Source organism: Ammodytes marinus, assembly GCF_949987685.1.
Source record: "Ammodytes marinus genome assembly, chromosome: 22".
In the NCBI taxonomy this organism is placed as follows: domain Eukaryota; kingdom Metazoa; phylum Chordata; class Actinopteri; order Uranoscopiformes; family Ammodytidae; genus Ammodytes; species Ammodytes marinus.
In genome coordinates, this window is record NC_137226.1 from 22,430,124 (window position 1) to 22,449,449 (window position 19,326).

Here is a 19,326-nt window from a genome sequence, read left to right on the forward strand (position 1 = left end):
ATGACGTCACTACTAATGTGAGCTTAATACTGCGGGCGCTGTACAGGACTGTGGTGCTGAAGAGGGATCTCAGTCGCATGGCAAAGCTCTCAATATAGTGCCAATATCATGCAAAGTAACGTACTGTCCGTAATGTGCCATCGAAGGCAAAGAAGACTGCAAGCTAGCAAAATATGTATTACACTGTGTCCAATTTAAAATGGATCATCTTACTAAATACTTTTGAGATCTGCATAATGAATGAATGAGTTTTCAATATTGTGACAGCTCTCCTGATTGCCAGGCTTCCAGGAAGTGATCAGTGTAATGTCCAACACCCATGCTAGCTGAGCTCCTCATCTACATACATTGTAGGAGACAGCCCTTTAGTCTTTCTCTCCCTTGTATAGTTTGTTTAGGTTTTGGGTTAGCGTTCATTTGCACATACACCACATTCTCCACTCATCCACACAGCACTCATTACTGATTACTGACTTACGTGCATCACATTAACTTGCTTTACTTAACTTTTGTTAAATTAACTATTATTGATAAGCTTAAAGCCAGGGGTGGTCTCCTCTTTGTCATTCCCTTGAGCTGGGCTGTGACAATATAGAACAGGAACTTCTATCATATCGGTGCTACAGTACTTTTGCTGGCCAATCTTTTGGTTTGATCCCATCCATCTATCTGTTGCTCCTCCTGTGGTTTAGGTGGAGTATGAAGGCCTGAAGCATGAGATCAAGGTGTTGGAGGAGGAGACAGAGCTCCTCCACAGCCAGTTGCAGGACACCCTGCGTCTGAAGGAGCTTTCAGACAGCCAGCTGGAGGAAGCCCTGGAGTCTCTGAAGAGCGAGAGGGAGCAGAAGAAGCACCTGCGCAGGGAGCTGGTCCACCACCTCAGCATGTGTGATGTGGCCTACACTGGCAGTGCCCACCTCACCTTCACCTCTGCCCCGCCAAGTGGCACTGCCACCCCTGCAACTCTGCTTTCCCCAAACGCAGAAGAGCCAACCAGGTGGAGAATGCACACACAAACCCCATTTTGAAGGAAAAAGAAATGTTTATGTTAGTGATGACAAGTCGTCAAACCTTTCCTATAAATAGTTTTATATCTATCTATAAAGCAAGAAACGTCTGTGTGTCTGTGTGTGTTCATGTGGATCGCATATCTCTCTGAGTGTTAGTCAGATTGGCCTGAGCTTCCGGATATGGCTTGCATACAGCACAAAGGTGTGCATCCTTGATTGATTTTGAATTTTTTGGATCAAATATGTAGAAGTTATCATATTTATATCATGCTGGCGGCAAATACATGCGCACACTGAAGGCCACAGTAACGACGGGCATGAAGTAGTCTCCGGCTAAACCCCGCCTCCCTCTGATTTGATTAGCTGCTGCGACCAAAGCTTGCATTGACGAGCGGGACACACACAGCAGACCGACACAGCCTGTTGTTACCATCTCATGCAATGCCCCAACTTTCCAGACAAAACGTTCTTAAACCTTTCCACAGACATCACCGACTCCTCAAACCTGTCCGCTTTAGTGTTAAAGAGCGCACGTTACGCTATTTTCACTGTTATAGACTTAATGTATAGTTAAACACTTCCGCGACAGTTAATATCAGTTAGCGTATCAATAGCGATTTCCATTTAAATTAGCACCGTCTTCGATAGCTCTTCTATGTAAACATGATCGCTAAATCCGTTAGAAACTAACACCTAAACGAGCTACAGACTATGTAAGATGCAAAAGTGCCCTTCATTTTGGTTGCAAAAATAAATGCTGCTGCCTTTAAGCTGCAATTACTAATAAGAGATCACCTGATTTGCCAATAAAGAATAGAGGATTACATATGACGCAACAAATATTAAAGAGAGAACATAAGTCACATTGACGAGCGATGTGACAGCCATTTCAATGACTGTGACACTGCCTATGTGTAGGCTACATGGGTTACATTTAAGCATAAGCTACCTGCTTCCTACGGGCACTGCACTAGTATATCTAATCCGATTCCAACATTGTAACTTCTGCAGGATAATGAACACTGAAAAGGACCTGTTGGGTGTCTGTGTGCACAATTTGTGTGAACAGGATGTAGTAACAGGGAATTTGATTTGTACATTAGGTTAAGGCTGCTAAAATTTTACTGAAATATTTAACCATTCAACTTTTCCAATTGTTCTTTAAAGTTTTAAATACTCAAGCGGTCCACAAGCACCTGCAATTACATATACAGGTGAAACTCGAAAAATTAGAATATCGTGCAAAAGTTCATTTATTTCAGTAATTCAACCTAAATGGTGAAACTAATATATTATATAGACTCATTACATTCAAAGTGAGATATTTCAAGCCTTTATTTGTTATAATTGTGATTACAGTTTATGAAAACCCCAAATTCAAAATCTCAGAAAATTAGAATATTACATAAAATCAATAAAAAAAGGATTTTAAATACAGAAATGTCGGCCCTCTAGAAAGTATAATCATGCATATGTACTAAGTACTTGGTTTGGGCCCCTTTTGCATGAATTATTGCCTAAATGCGGTGTGGCATGGATGCTATCAGTCTGTGGCACTGCTGAAGTTTTATGGAAGCCCAGGTTGCTTTGATAGTGGCCTTCAGCTCGTCTGTATTGTTGGGTCTGGTGTGTATCATCTTCCTTTTGACAATAGTCCATAGTTTCTCTATTGGGTTCAGGTCAGGAGAGTTGTCTGGCCAATCAACACAGTAATACCATGGTCAGTCAACCAGTTACTTGTGGTTTTGGCACTGTGGACAGGTGTCAAGTATTGCTGGAAAAAGTAATTCAGCATCTCCATAAAGCTTGTCAACAGACAGAAGCATGAAGTGCTCTAAAATCTTCTGGTAGATGGCTGTGGTGACTTTGGACTTGATAACACAGTGGACCAACACCATCAGATGACATGGTGCCTCAAATCATCACTGACTGTTGAAACTTGACAGTGGTCTTCAAGCCCCTTGGATTTTGTGCCCCTCCACTCTTCCTCTAGACTGTGGAACCTTGATTTCCAAATGAAACGCAACATTTAATTTGGATCAGTGATGATTTGAGGTATCATGTCATCTGCTGCTGTTGGTCCACTGTGTTATCAAGTCCAAAGTCACCACAGCCATCTACCAGAAGATTTTAGAGCACTTCATGCTTCTGTCTGTTGACAAGCTTTATGGGGATGACAATTTCCATTTCCAGCTAGACTTGGCACCTGCCCACGGTACCATAAACCACTGGTAACTGGTTGACTGACCATGGTATTACTCTGCATGAATGGCCAGACAACTCTCCTGACGAACTCCATAGAGAAACTATGGACTATTTTCAAGAGGAAGATGATACACACCAGACCCAACAATACAGACGAGCTGAAGGCCACATCAAAGCAACCTGGGCTTCCATAACACCTCAGCAGTGCCACAGGCTGATAGCATCCATGCCACGCCGCATTTAGGCAATAATTCATGCAAAAGGGGCCCAAACCAAGTACTTAGTACATATGCATGATTATACTTTCAAGAGGGCCGACATTTCTGTATTTAAAATCCTTTTTTTATTGATTTTATGCAATATTCTAATTTTCTGAGATTTTGAATTTGGGGTTTTTATAAACTGTAAGCCATAATAATCACAATTATAAAAAATAAAGGCTTCACATATCTCACTTTGCATGTAATGAGTCTGTATAAGATATTATTTTCACCTATAAAGTTGAATTACTGAAATAAATGAACTTTTGCACGATATTCTAATTTTTCGAGTTTCACCTGTACAGTCACTACCCAGGTGAAAAAAAAGAATACTTAAGTAGATTTTTTTAAAGTAAACTTAATATGTTAAAGTGTGTTCATGATACTAGTGCAGTGCCCGTAGGAAGGAGGTAAACAAAGAAAGATATTAGACAGTACATTTGGCTGATATCAGTGATGGTTAAGTTTACACTGTTGAAGGTTATTATCAGTAACGTAGCCTACTTTGTAGAAGTTGGCTACAGTATATAGTTGGGCAACATTCCTTAGTGTATTGCGTAAAGATAACCACAAACTAATTCGATGTGTTTTGTTAAGTGAAATGAAACACAAAATGTGATAATTAAAGGCCTACTTCACCGGTTTGAATATGAAGGTGTATTGAATTCTGAGATCCTATGTAGTATAAATGTGCAAACATTTTTTAAATTGGTTCATCCTAGCCTGAGAAAAGGCAGAAAGAGTTTTTTTTTAACCCTATATTAATCTTACTGTGACATCACAGTAAGATAAATATAGGGTTAAAAAAAAAATTACTTTGTAAATATTACTGTGATGTCACAGTAGGAGAAATCACAGTAATATTTACAAAGTAAGGTTTTTTTTTTAACCCTATATTTATCTTACTGTGATGTCACAGTAAGATTAATATAGGGTTAAAAAAACACTCTTTCTGCCTTTTCTCAGGCTAGGATGAACCAATTTCAATTTTTTTTGCACATTTATACTACATAGGATCTCAGAATTCAATACACCTTCATATTCAAACCGGTGAAGTAGGCCTTTAAGTGTTGAATCCTAAAGAAGAATGGAGCTGTACAGGTGTTACATATACAATCTGATATTATGGTACCCTGCAAACTGCCATCCATACTGCACAATGCACTCAAACTTACAATCAGTTGCCTATATAGTAAATGGCTGCACTGTGTATAAAAGGAGTCTATGCTGCACGCCATGACAACATTGTGAACCCCATTACCATTACTGTTAGGTATTTGAAAGATAAGACTGAGTTTGGATAACTGTCAGTTAACTTGTCAGTAGTCAGCTGTGTGGGGGGGACTTGTGTGCATGTGCGGGCGTCGGCACGGGGGGGGGGACTTGTGTGCGCGCAGGGGTGGGGGGGGCGGGACTTGTGCGCGCGCGCGGGCTTTCAGTTTAGATTTTAAACGGATATAAAACATTTAGTGGAAGCATCCGAGACCGTGCTGTGAATGAACGTGTCATAGCAGTCAGCTGTGTGTGTGGGACGTGGGCGCGCGCTCTGTCTTTCGGTTTAACTTTTTAACGGATATAAAACATTTTGTGGAAGCATCCGAGCCCGTGCTGTATTATTACAGTGAAAATAGCGTTAAGTGCTGTCTTTACCACTAAAGCGGACAGGCGGAGCAGGTGAGGAGTTGTTGAGGAAGTAGGCTGCGTCGGTCTGCTGTGTGTGTGTGTGTGTGTGTGTGTGTGTGTGTGTGTGTGTGTGTGTGTGTGGCGCTCGTCAGAGGGAGGCGGGGTTTATTCGGAGATTACTTCATGCTCCGTGCTCACGGTGCTCTGTGGCCTTCAGTGTGCGCACGTACTTTTAAAAACTTCACAATAAAGGATGAAGGATGCACACCTTCGTACTTCTAAAAACTTCACAATGAAGCATGCACACCTTTGTGCTGTGCAAGCGATTTCCGGAAGCTCATGCCGATCTGACCAAAACTCAGAGAGATATGCGAGCCACAAAATTAATTACAGACACAGACACACAGACAGACGTTTCTTGCTTTATAGATAGATATACTTTAAGTTGTGTTAAATTGAAACAACTTAAGTTGCACTTAAGTTATACTTAAAGCGGCTATGAGTAACATTTAAAAATCTTTTAAACAGCCTCATGTTTCCTCTGATAATCATAAATTACCTTTAACAGCAAACGAGACCATCAGTGCAAAGAAAGACGTTTTTAAATAGTTTTCATCACTGCTTTTGGTCTGGTCGCACACCCAGTCCGATTTTCGGTTCGCTCGTGCAGGCTCTATGGTCACATATTTCAGTGTGGCGCAGTAACGCGATTTGAGAAGCTTATCCCTCCAGGTGAGGGGAGGGGAGCGGGAGCCTTGTTTGAGACAGTTATTTGTCGTCATAATGACTGATAACGGGGCTGAACCATCAAAGAAAAAAAAGAGAATGCAATGAAGAAAAGCTAAAAGGGAGAGTGATATAGGCTACGGGCGGGACGAGGGCGTTGCCAAGCAACGTTTATACAATTTCACGAGAGCGAAACTAGACCGCAGTGTTTACTCCTAAATGAATGAGCGGTTGGTACTAACACAAAGTTTGCTTTGCTTCACCATCATCAGATAACCATTATCTGAAATAGTCATTATTTACATCAACAACACAAACACATTACCTCATCGTGATCCATACTAACTGCCGTCTCTCGTTCATTCGCTTTCTGTGAGGAAACTTAATCTTTCAGCTCCGTGAGAGAGAGTAGTTGGGTGACACTGCTGCTCATTGCAATCAGGTGTGTGTAGCACTGACTGGCATTAGTTGATGCAGTGTCAAAACTCTCACGGAGCCGAAAAGAGTCCTCACACTTTCAACACACGGACATGCACTATATTGCGCCCTTCTCAGTTCACACTCGCAAGCCTGGCACGAGCTAGAAAACAGCTTTGCGACAGCGGGCGTCGTAAAAATACTACCGCTTTTGTCCAAAGGGGACGCCAACGTGCCATGTTACTCGTAGTGGCTTTAAATAGTGCTTGAACATAATTTAAGTGTGTTTCTTACCTCATTTGCATACCAAAATAGTGCAACTTATTTTGTACTTTTTTTTTTATTTTTATTTTTTTATATCTTAATTGAACATGGTTAAAAAGGGGAAGGGCTGCTGCGCGAGGAGCGGGCTGCCTGTCAGTGCTCCCGCTGCTCGTTGAGAAGAGGTGATACTTGCTTTGGCGAAAAAAGTCACCAATAACACCAGAAAAAAAAGCTAGATTTGTTGCTTGTCGCTGTTTTGAAAAAAAAATTTGCCAGTGGGGCTGAAAAGTCACTAAATATAGCGACAAAATCGCTATGAGTTGGCAACACTGAGCACAGGACGAGGGATATAGGGCCAGCGGACGTCCTGCTGCTAGCGGCAGGCAGCCTAGGGGCAGAGGAAGGGGACGAGGTCGCGGTCGGAGAGGTCTTGACGTGATAGGGCAAGAAGACATGGCCGGTGTACTTTTTTTCGAGCTCTCTCCGTCTCCCTTTTAGCAGTTAACTTTTCAACATTCGTCTTTCCTCGTTTTTTTTGCTGTCTTAGCGGTGTTAGTTGTTGGTATCCGGGGAATGGTAAATTGAGGGTTCGTTTGTGAAGACATTGCTACTCCCTGTCCGCTGTAGTAGCCTAGTACCAAACAGTAGGCTAGTGTCAGACTGCTAGGGTCGTGAACGCTCACGCAACTGACGCATCAACGTCGTTGCCAAGGTCCCACAGCCAATAAGAACGGAGAATCTGACCTCGCTCTGATTGGTCAAAATTAACATGAGCGGTGGCAATTTTGGGGGGCAGCACACTGAGGCAGGGGGGAGCAAAGTGATTAAAAAATATTTTCAGACCACTTCACCTACATATAGCTGAATGGCTATTATGACAGTTTTGCCAAATATTACAGTGAAAAAACTATCAACTGCAGCTTTAAATATAATATTTAAGTATACTTTTGAACCTATACTTAATTTATACTAAAATATACGGTAACGCTTTATATTAAAGTCCTCGCAATAAGCCTTAGTAAATAGGTAATAAGGACCTTATTAGGTGCTTATTAACATTAATTTGTTTTAATAAGACTATATATAAGTGTTAATAATAACATAATAAACATGTTTACTGTGTGATTTTAAGACTTTTATAAGCACTTATAAGAAACTTCTTATCTACTTATTGATTGCTTAATAGCATTAATAAAAGTCTTGAAGAATGCTTATTAAGGTTAATAAGTCCTTTATTAAACAGTTAATCATGCATTTTGCAGGTACTGGATCTAAAGCGAGAACTATGCTTATTAAGGTTAATAAATCCTTTAAAGAGGACCTATGATGCTTTTTGACTTTTATGACCTATAAACGTTGTTATGATGATTCATAGTCATGCTTAACCATACTAAATTATCAAATAATGACTTACATGCATTTCGACGTATTCCCTGCTGACCGTCTGGGGTGTCTGTGCAGAGCACTAAACACTATTCTAGCCAGTCGAGAAGTCACGTCTTCAAAGCGGTCTACCCTTTCATAATTTGTGACGTCGCATAAAACTTTGTGACGTCACCACGCGGATGTTTCCATGTATGGTAATGCTGTCACTTCCCTGTTCGCGTCTGCCTCGCGCCCTTATAGGTCCATGCTCGCGCTTCCCGCCACTGAAAGTGTTCCGGAAGGAAGGTAACCAATCACAACGGAGTGGGGTTTGCAGGAGGGGGGGAGGGTAGCGGAGATGGCCGATGCACAGGCGGAGGGAGCGGAGATTGCCGAAGCACACACACTCAAGTGTTGACAGGACGTGCTGGATCGCCAAAATAAGAGAAAGAGCTTCCCGAAAATCTACATAGTTTTTTGTGATGTGATTCGTGTCAGGTTGCTCTATAGCAGTGTAAAACAAGAAATTAAGACCAGAAAAGTAGTATAATAGGTCCTCTTTAATTTACACTTGTTAACAGTTAATAAGTGCTATATCTTGTCAAGGTGGATACAATGAGAATTAGAAAAACTACATGTAAATACAATGTTAGAGCGGTGAAGCACAAAAACACACTGACAGCTCTTTTGAAAAATATATTTTTATTTAATTTTAAAAACTTCAGAACTTCAATGAAAAATATTCTTGAAAATCAATAATTAAAGAAAAAATCACATAACTGTGCAATTGTAAAAATCAGTTTTTTGCCAGAATTTTCAGAAACAACGTTTTACTAAATGTAAAAAAATAAACTTTTGTAAAATAAAAATGCTGTCCAAAAATGCTGTCCAATGACTGATTAAGACTGGACTATTCATTTAATATATTAAATGAATAAGAATAACAAAATAATTAAACAAGTAAAGCAAAAAAAAACTTCCATCAAACAATAATTTATGTTTGTAGGGAAAACAATATAAAACGACGTGGGGTTATTATGAGTTGCTTCTGCATATTGAATCTGTAACCTTATGGAGATGGCAATCATCACTATAAGTATTTGGGCGAGACGTTGCTGTATCAGAAGTCAGCATTATACTGTTGCAGATAGGACCAGTAGAAAAGGGCCTTTTCACCACATACAGTATATAAATGCTAACCTAACAAATACAAGTCCATTAAATTGTTCTCTAAATGTAGCATTTCGTCAGTGCCTTAGGTTGTCAGAAGACTGCTATTTCAAGGACCTTAATATAAAGCGTTACCGGTTATCTATCAGGAGCAATTAAGGATTCACTTGGACATGTGGCGGGACGAGGGATCGAACCAACGACCCTGTTGTTGCTGGTTTAACGCCCTACCTACTTCGCAACAGCCGCTGAATAGTTTTCACTGATAAATACTGTCATTACATTAAAAATAAATACATAAAATTGACATTTAATACACTCATAGCATTATAATTTATAAAATGTAGCCTATTTTAATGTTCTACATGTAAATGGTTAAATACAATGTGCAATACTCTAACTTATTTTCAGATAATTCCTTTTATTGCAAAGGTTTTGTTACACAAATAGAGAAAATTCAAATTATCCTTTTAGGAGGAATACTTTTAATATGCCCTATCTAGTTTCAAAGAAAGGGTTTGTATCAGGAGATGTGAATCATATAGAAAAATGTGTACTTTTCTTAATATAAAAAAAAAGTGAATCTTCGGTGGGTAAAACATTCATTGGTGAGTTACCCATAATGGTAAAATTTTAGGAATGTTTATGATAAATGCACTCTTATGAAACTAGCTATAAATGCTTTTTTTATCAATTTCAATGTTTTTGTTCTTGAGATATTTGTGATAAAATTCTAATACTTAAAGCGGCAACGAGTAACATTTAAATATCTTTTAAACAGCCTAATTTTTCCTCTGATAATCATAAATTACCTTTAACAGCAAACGAGACCATCAGTGCAAAGAAAGACGTTTTTATATAGTTTTTATTACTGCATTTGATCTGGTCGTACACCCAGTCCGATTTTCGGTTCACGCGTGCATGCTCTATGGTCACATATCCGTATTGGTCGCAGATTTCAGTGTGGCGCAGGAACGTGAATTGAAAAGCCTATCACTCCAGGTGAGGGAAGGGGAGCGGGAGACCAGATCCCAATTCACCAGATGTGGGACAAAGACTACGTTTGTGCGGGACAATGCGGGACAAAGTGCCGTTTTTTTAGCAAAATAAACTCGTGTCACCACCGGTAATGCCAGAGACACGGCTTTCTAAATTAAAAAAACACTATCTTTAGATCAGCGTGCAGCAGTTAAGTTAGCTACTGTTAAACAAATAGAGCATTAAGGCTGCGGCTTCACATTAAAAGCATTTCACTGGCTTCACATTAGCATTTCACTTGACAAACGTGAGTTGGCTTTTATTTTGAAGTAACAGGAAAGTGAACGTTGAAGCACTGCAGGCAGCACCTTCACAGAGCCACTGAGCCCAGCAGCCCGATACACACACACAGACAAACACACACACAGACAAACGGAGACTGCTGTCTCCTGACAGCTATCGGATAAATGCCAGATTATAAAACACGCATTTAAAAAGGGGGGCTCACTTTCAATAACAATGCGGGACAACGTCTCAATTTGCGGGACGTGTGAAAAGTAATGGAAATGCGATCTGGTCATCCTAGAAGGGGAGCGGGAGCCTTATTTGAGACAGTTATTTGTCGTCATAATGACTGATAACGGGGCTGAACCATCAAAGAAAAAAAAATAAAATGCAATGAAGAAAAGCTCAAAGGGAGAGTGATAGGCGGGCGGGAGGGCGTTGCCAAGCAACGTATACACAATTTCACGCAGCGAACCTAGACTGCAGTGTTTACTCCTAAATGAATGAGCGGTAGCCTACTAAAACAAAGTTTACTTTGCCTCACCAGCATCATCAGATGACCATTATTCATCTGAAATAGTCATTATTTACAACAACATAAACACATTACCTCATCGTGATCCATAACTAACTGCCGTCTCTCGTTCATTCGCTTTGTGTGGGGACACATACTCGTTCAGCTCCGTGAGAGGTGACAATGGATCAACTCATTGCAATCAGGTCAGGTGTAGTTGATGCTGTGTCACTAACCACTCTCACCGAGCCGAAAAGAGTCCGGTGCCCTCACACTTTCAACACACGGACACGCACTATATTGCTTCCTGATTATTTGAATCTTGAGGCCCTGCACGAGCTAGAAAACAGCTTCACGACAGCTGGCGTCGTAAAAATACTACCGCTTTTGTTCAAAGGTGTCGCCAACGTGCCGACTTACTCGTTGTACCTTTAAGGTAACTTTAACACAAAATACACTCAAACATAGCACACTTTTTATAACTATTCTTAGGCAGACTAATAATACTCTCAAACATAGCAGACTTTTTATAACTATACTAAAGCACATTAAGAAATACTCTCAAACATAGCACACTTTTTATAACTATACAGAGGGTGTATTCACACTTGGAAAGTCCGCTAGTTCACTTGCTTTTGTCCAGACCAAATACAATTTAGATTTGTTTTTGTTTGGTGTGGTCCACTTTCATATTGCCCCTTTCGCAAGTGAACCAGCATCACGAAGCAAAACCACACGTGATCTCTGAGGTCATTCATTCATTGGACAGACATTCTGGGGTGGAGAGAAGCAGGAAGCACAAAGTTAAAACTGCGAAATAAATATATCATTGATAAAATATGGGGTTAAAAATTATAAAAAGGCCTACATCTAGCCTATAAATAAAGAAGAAAAACATCAAATTATTGTTGTTTCATATGGTTATAATATGTAGCCCTATGACAATGCCACATTATGTGACTTGTAGCCTACGATGTGAAACATAATTTTTACTGTATTTCTGCTGCTGGACGTGTGGCTCGCGAGAAGAATAGGCTGAAGCTGACACTCAGCTGATTTAGCCAGTGTTGGGAAAGTTGAACAGTAAATAGCAAATTTATTTCGGACTATTTTCAGCAGTGGATTAATTCACATTTGGTACTCTGGTGAGTATTTGCTAAAGACTGCAGCAGGACAGGACATATGTGGTTCCATGAAAGAACATATCGCCCATTGCAACAGCTCATTGATGTGGAGCTGTATGGCACAGATAATTAAGATACATCAAGCTTTGATACACACAATACTTGTTAGCGGCCTAGATTCATTGTTGATTTAGGTCTAATTTGTTGATACTAAGGCATATGCAGACTCCAGACAGATCTCCACATGCATCCTTTATCTGCATTGCTGAAACCAAACCGCAAAAACCTTAGATTAGGCTTTACATTGTGGCAAAACAAATTAAATATGTTGACAACCTTTCGCAGATAAATTAACAGATTAATTCCTATCCAATTGCGTGCAGTAGTATTTGAAATGCACACGTAGGTGAGTAGTTGGGAAGGTCTATTGATCGTGGCCAGGCCCTATTTCATTCTAAAAGTGGGTCTGGATTTCCAGGCTACTTCGGTCACACTTAATCACATACATTTTTTGGGGAGAAGTTTTAATTTGTCCGTTTCATTTTACAGTAAATGTGAAAAAAGTGCAGTAGGTGAGATTGCAGATCAGGGGCCTATTTCAGGTAGCTGGTTTTACATACTTTGAGTTGGTCAACTCAGAGCGCAGGGTTGATGAGTAACTCTGGGTTTTCGGTTACAGAACAGTGGATCAGCGTTTGGTTTATCAACTCTGAGCGTGTTCACTCTGGGTGGAGCGTGTGCATAAAAGCCATCGTCAATGGATCGCTGATAACATGATTCACCATGGAAACAGAAGAAACAAATGCGTGATCCTCCTACTTCTCCACTTCTCAAAAAAAAAAAAAAACTTCTCCGCTACTCCCACTGGAGTTAGAAATATTAACAAATGAGTTTATGGTAGCCTATGGAGAAGAATTAACGGGGATATTGTCACATAACTCTGATCTAATCTCCTCGGCAATTCAGAAAAAAACAGAGCAATCATTTCGCTTCCGTATGAGAAGCCATAGCCTATTTTAAAAAGTTACGCATATCAGCAGTAAAGTAATAAAGCTGGCGCGGCACAGCATTTCTGACAGTGTTTTATATTCGCTGTATAATATGTTGGGAAGCTATAGCCTAATAGCCCACTGTGCAGTAAACAGACTGTCGCTTCTTTTAAATGGGGAGTGAAAGACATTAACGTCTGACACATAAGGTGACAGTTTCCATTGAAGAGCCTGATTGATTTATTACCAGATCCATTTTCCTCAAGTGATCACAGTTTAAATTATTATATAATTTTTATATTCATATTAGGCTATTTAACGAGGCTCGTCTGTGACTTTAGGATCGCACAAGTGAACAGTAACAATCGCGTGCAGCCGCAGCGTTACATGAATCCACCTGACATAAATCTGTTCAGTGGCACAGACGTTAAAAAGCATACAATACAAATAGGTTTATTGATCTGAATGTAGAGCATGTCACGATGTGTAAGGTGGCCGCCTATATGAACGGACCGAGGGCTGAGAACAAGGCTACTGATCAGATAAATGATCGGTCAAACGTAAAATCATCAGGAAATGATAAAAACATCCCGATGGAGATTTCTATGGAGTGATTTTGCTTCAAACTGTACAGGTGTCACGCGTGTGACAGTGACACTCTTTCTTCAGTCGGAGCTGCAGCGTAAAGTGAAAACAAACTCAGGGTAGGTCTAACCACCTATCCAGCAGGTTAGACCCACGGCGTATGTTGCCGCAGTAACTGACTCTCGGTTGCGCTGAACCTGCTACCTGAAACGGAAAACCCAGAGTTTCCACTAACTCAGAGCGAACAAACTCTGGGTTGCCTCAAAACCAGCTACCTGAAACAGGCCCCAGATGACAGCAAAGTAGCAAACAAAAAACAAAAACACTGATTATAAGTAGAATCCCCCTATAACTAACTGTTGGTTTGCACTCTTGTACTGTTGTGCTGGTTGTTAATGTTTTGTCTAATATGCCGTACTGTGATTGTCAGGTGTAACGGCCACATCCAGGGGGAGTCGGCTGGAGTGTCCAATGGAGCCTCAGACACTTCAGACCTGTTCAGTGAGATGAACCTGACTGAGATCCACAAGCTCAAGCAACAGCTGCTGACGGTGAGCCTTCAACCATCACCCAGACGCACAGTATTGACTTGAGGAAAGACACTTTAGGGGCTTTGTTCATAATGGGAGCACAAATTCAATGTGAAAGTGTTAGAAACACAAAATACCGATGATCCACCTGTCAGGTAATGGAATCGCCACATAACAGTAATTGTTCCTCTGTTGAGCAGTCCCCAAAACTAAAGAACAATATTGTTTCTCATTACCTTCCAAAACTGTATTCATATAGTGCCTTCAAAAGATATGTCACAAAGTGCTTTGCAAGGGAAAAAATGTATCTGCATGATCAATAAATATAATCCATCAAAAAAAAGGCTACCTGCTGCTTCCGCCACCGCAGAAGAAGCAAGATAACGTCCCAGCCGCCGCACTATCTCAGGTAAGAGGTTCTGTACGCCACACTTTGCTGCTAAACTTTTTATTTATTTGTAATGACTCAACTCCTTTTAGCGCCACTCATATTTTTATTATCCTGTACAGCGCCGCTCATATTTGTATTGTCATGTAGTCGCGCTATATGTCCCCTCCCCCACACTCCCCCGCAGGACCGTTTTATTTTTTAAGTCAGTAATTTGTTCAATAGCCTATTTTAAATCACTCTCCTCCTTCAGCGTCGCTCATTTGTATTACTTCTGTCGTGCCAGTGGTAGAATATAGCCTATATGACCCTCCACACTCCTAGCATACTGCTGTCTGCTTCTCAGCTGAGCCCCCCGTGTATTTGAAGATGTTCTGGGTATGATTCCACCGTAGCATATGCCTGAATAAGCTGTGGAGGAATACTCCCAAAACATTTGCAACATACTATTCAGTTCAGCCTAAGTTGTACAAAGGTATAGGCTACTACATGAAAGAAAAGTTCCAAAAATGTGTGTGTAGGCCTATGGTGTGAATTATAGTTATCAGGGGAAAAACAAATATGCAATAGGCATTATAAGTGTCAGGTTATTTTTTTACTCCATGGGTTGTTGTCATGACTCTAGAAGAAGGAAAAGCGGGCTTAACCCCATATAACTGACTGAGACAACTTCTACACTTGGTATGAACAGTTCTTTGTGACCAAACCCTCTGAGGTATGCGTGCGCGCATATCTTTATTAATATCTCCCTGAAGATATGGCTGAAAAATACAATTAAAACATCATCTCAAACTAGAGGTCCTCCTGTTTCCGGGGAATGTTCTTGTGATACTGTCAGTCCCTTACAGGCTTAGAAAACACTGTGAGAAGCAAGACCCAGAAGCTCCCCAGCTACCACTTAGCTTGCAAATAGTGCATTGAGTATATACATAGTGTGAAAGTAGTTTGTTATTATTGTTTTTATATTTACTTAATGGTTTGTTTGGAAAATGTTTTGTGATGCTTCCTCTTTAATTAGTATACATCCCATGAATCATCATATGTGGTTCAAAGTCTTCATTCAGTCTAATTTCCTAATGTTTTTTGAAAGTAGAGACAACATTTCTACCAAAAAGCGTCTGGACCAAATTTTATATAAGTCATGGTTTGTGCAAAATATCCACCTAATTTTTTAAGCTAAGGCTTAGGAGAAGCAATTTCAAGAGCCAAAACAACTCAACAGGATGACTAAAGGTTCTTCTTTCACACAAATTTCCAGGTTTTTCAAAAATCGCAATTCATTTTTCAGCATTTAAGCCAATTATTTATATACACAATGGTCTAGGACATAAGTAGACCTCAGAGAACAAAGGCCTAATGTGTTCTGAACATTTCCATATAAAACACTTTGGTATAATTTATCTTCTTGCACATTTGAAATAGGTATTTATAGAAGTATGTAAAATCAGAGAAAATACCCCTAGACCTCAGAGGGTTAATAAACTCTACTGATTCATATGAATCTTAATTATTTTTACCACACAATTCAAAAGTGTTCAACATGAATCACAGGAGAACCAGGGCCCACATAAACTACTTCTGTGGGGGACATAATTTGCTGCTCCCCCGCTGCATGTTTATGTTTTATAACTGGCTTAGTAGTAAGAGGACTGATAAAACAATTTGGATGCATCCAGCTCTATTTGGTTTTAATGGGTTAGCACTCTGAACAGTTCCTAACATGTTTAACATTTATTTCTGCCTATGCACGGACACCTACATGCTATAACATTCCATTGGACTGAATTGTGTCTAAAGAGTCAGAAGTTAACAACCTACACTTGCTCATTTCTGTTCCCAGCCACTCAACGTTTCAGCTGCCATGCTCTGCTCTCCTGCCACAAACATGGTAAGTATTATTTTAGATTATTATATTATGTTATAGTATGTATGATATTATTCAATTTGTCCATCCCCCTCCTATGACCAGACCTATTTAACCAGTTCAGCTACTATTATCATGACAGATCACTTTCATATCACAGATCAAAGTTATTTAAGTAATTACAGTAATAATTTGACATTCACAGGACAAAGACAACTAACTGTTGACGGCTGCTGAAAATGTGGACAACCACAGAAAGAAAGCTGCCAGTAGGAGACAATCGCACCATGGAGCCGGTTCCACACCTTATACAACACAACACTGATGACACAATACAATGAAGGCAGGATGCCCTGTCATGCTGCTGAGGAGCTGGCTGCAGCCTCAGAAACCGGACCAGACTCATGGTTGGGCTAATGAAACCGGACCAGACTCATGGTTGGGCTAATGTTGCCTAGGGCAGTGGACTGTGGGGTAGCAGTCTGCCCTAACAAGGGATTCTTCTTGCCAAGGACACCTCTCCATGACCGTCCCTAGGAGTTCCCATTCACTGTGGTCCAGAGGCAGTTCCCCCTTCGCCTGGCCTTTGCTGTCACAATTAAAGGTGAGATACAATCCATCTTGCATACGCCCATTTTCTCATTGCACCTTTTTGAGTAATAACCTGACCATGTGTCTTCTGCAGGACAGGAGAACAAGAGAGTTGGTGTGTTCTTGCCCCACAGTGTGTTGGGACACGGCCGGCTGTACACCGACTGAAGCAGAGAAAAACCAGCAACAAGTGTGAGAGTGTTTGTAGGAGACCACCAAGATGGACTGACGGACAACATGGCTGTTTTGCATTTACATTATCTTTAAATTAATAAATAAATCCAAAACATCACAAACCTTGCAGCTCAGGAGATCCTTTACAACTCCCTCATTTACCCTGCCAATCCACCAAGTGTGCCCTCATGACATACTCAAACATACTCAAACATTGCATTCGTCAAAAAACATCTGCCATAATTCCTTCCCCACTCCTGTATGTAATGTTGTTATTCACTTTCCACTGAGGCAAAGCGCGCGCGAAAACTCTAGTAGTAATAATAGCAATAGTTGTCAGTACAGTAGTAATATTATTGAAAATAGTACATACATCTCCATAGAATTAATATCAAATTATTATTATTATAAATGTATAGATAGTAGAAGGTTTTTTAAAATATTTGTCTCACTATACAGGTTCATTTTGATTGTTTTCTTTTTTTGACGCGTTTATTTAATTTAAGATGTTGGAATATTCAGGGTCTCCACTCCTCAACCTTCACACTGAAGAGTGGAAATGAAATCTATCAATGTTGATATCATTGTATTGACAGAAACATGGTGTCAAGATGATTTGCTCACTCACTGTCCCCCAGGATATAATGAAGTCAATCAGCGTCGTAGGTACAAATGTATTCATATATAGTATCACTGTTGCACTAATCATATTCAGCTCTATGTCTCTTGTAAGCCTGATAACACCGACAAACTATGTGTTTTACACAACTGTCTGACTTCCATTAAGGACTAGATGTCGAACTTTTTAGGTAGGGTGGAGGGTCATATCTGCCTCAGACAGTATAGCTCCCAGGGTTGCTCAGAGTATTGGACAGCTGGCCTGGCTCTGTCAAAGTTCAGTAATACACTAAATAACACATATCTCCTTTAACACAAAGACAACAGATTAAAATGAAAATGTGAGTCTATATTTTCAGTGTCGGCTGAGTTCAAGTAGCCGACTCCTCTTTAAAAAACCTTCTGAATAATTTAGGGTAAAACCATACTGACATACAGTATCCCTACTGGAGAAGGCACTTAGTCTCTCACTTTCAACCTCTGCGTCTTATTTTCTCACCTGTCTGTCAAATGTTCCAGATTCTCAAACCTTACAACCAATTATTAAGTATATCAAATCATGTTGAGAATGAGATCAGCACACACGACTGTGTATTGCATATCTCCATGTGTGAATGTATCTGCTCAGACCCTGTTGATGTTATCCCATCCAATCCTGCAGCCTCTGAGCCTATTTATATCTGAGCTGACACTCTACACCATCGACCTCTCCCCAACGGATGGCCGGGCTTTCTGTCTAGGTTGCTCTTTTGAAATGATAATAAATCTACTATTGTGCTACAGAGCGAAGGAGTTCAAGTACCTCAGGGTCTTGTTTGCGAGTGAGGGAACAATGGAGCGTGAGATTGGCCGGAGAATCGGAGCAGCAGGGGCGGTGTTGCACTCGCTTTACCGCACTGTTGTGACAAAAAGAGAGCTGAGTCGTAGGCAAAGCTTTCGATCTATCGGTCAATCTTCGTTCCTACCCTCACCTATGGTCATGAAGGCTGGGTAATGACCGAAAGAACGAGATCACGGGCACAAACGGCCGAAATGGGCTTTCTGAGGAGGGTGGCTGGCGTCTCCCTTAAGGCCAGGACACACCGGCCCGATAATCGCCGTCGTAGAGTCGGGAGGGGGCGGGGACACGAATCTGTTTGGTGTGTGCCGTGAAATCGGTCGTCGTAGATGTCGTCGGGCTTCTTTTGAGGCGGCGGGCAGTCTTTCAGTTGGAGCAATTTGATTTGTGGAGGGCTAGCGAATCAGTGAACATGTAGGCTAACACATTATTGTCATTAAGGCATATTTACCTCTCGGGGAACGTTTGATTGTATGTTAATAGTCCTACGATTTATAGCTGCTGACTGGGGAACATAGGAGCGGGGGTTGGTGACGGGAGACCGGCGATTTATTTTTATTTTTATATCCAACTGTTGTCAAAGCGGGAGGTGTGCGTTGTCTGGGCGGCTGCCTGAACTACACAACGCTGCAGGAAATTAATCTGTTCATATTTTACTTAATTCATTCAGCCTACATCGGGTCCCATGCATAGATAGTATAATAAATGATGAGGTCGGCGATCGTTGTTCTGACATGATGGCCCCGCCCCCTTTGGGGGGAAAACAAAAGCCCCTATCTCACTGGGCTGCGACTGTTTGTGACAAGTT

The 19,326-nt window shown here is 40.7% G+C and overlaps 1 protein-coding gene across 1 annotated transcript in view; it reads left to right on the forward strand.

Annotated features, from left to right (window-relative positions):
- LOC307268448 (protein bicaudal D homolog 1-like) overlaps positions 1–19,326 on the forward strand; it is a gene marked incomplete at both ends in the record, with an annotated part of 85,011 nt that overhangs the window by 39,305 nt on the left and 26,380 nt on the right. Inside the window, 2 exons of the mRNA XM_080051079.1 lie at positions 693–997; positions 13,946–14,066. Coding sequence (XP_079907205.1) covers positions 693–997; positions 13,946–14,066 — 426 coding nt within the window. The remainder of the gene's footprint in view (positions 1–692; positions 998–13,945; positions 14,067–19,326) is intronic.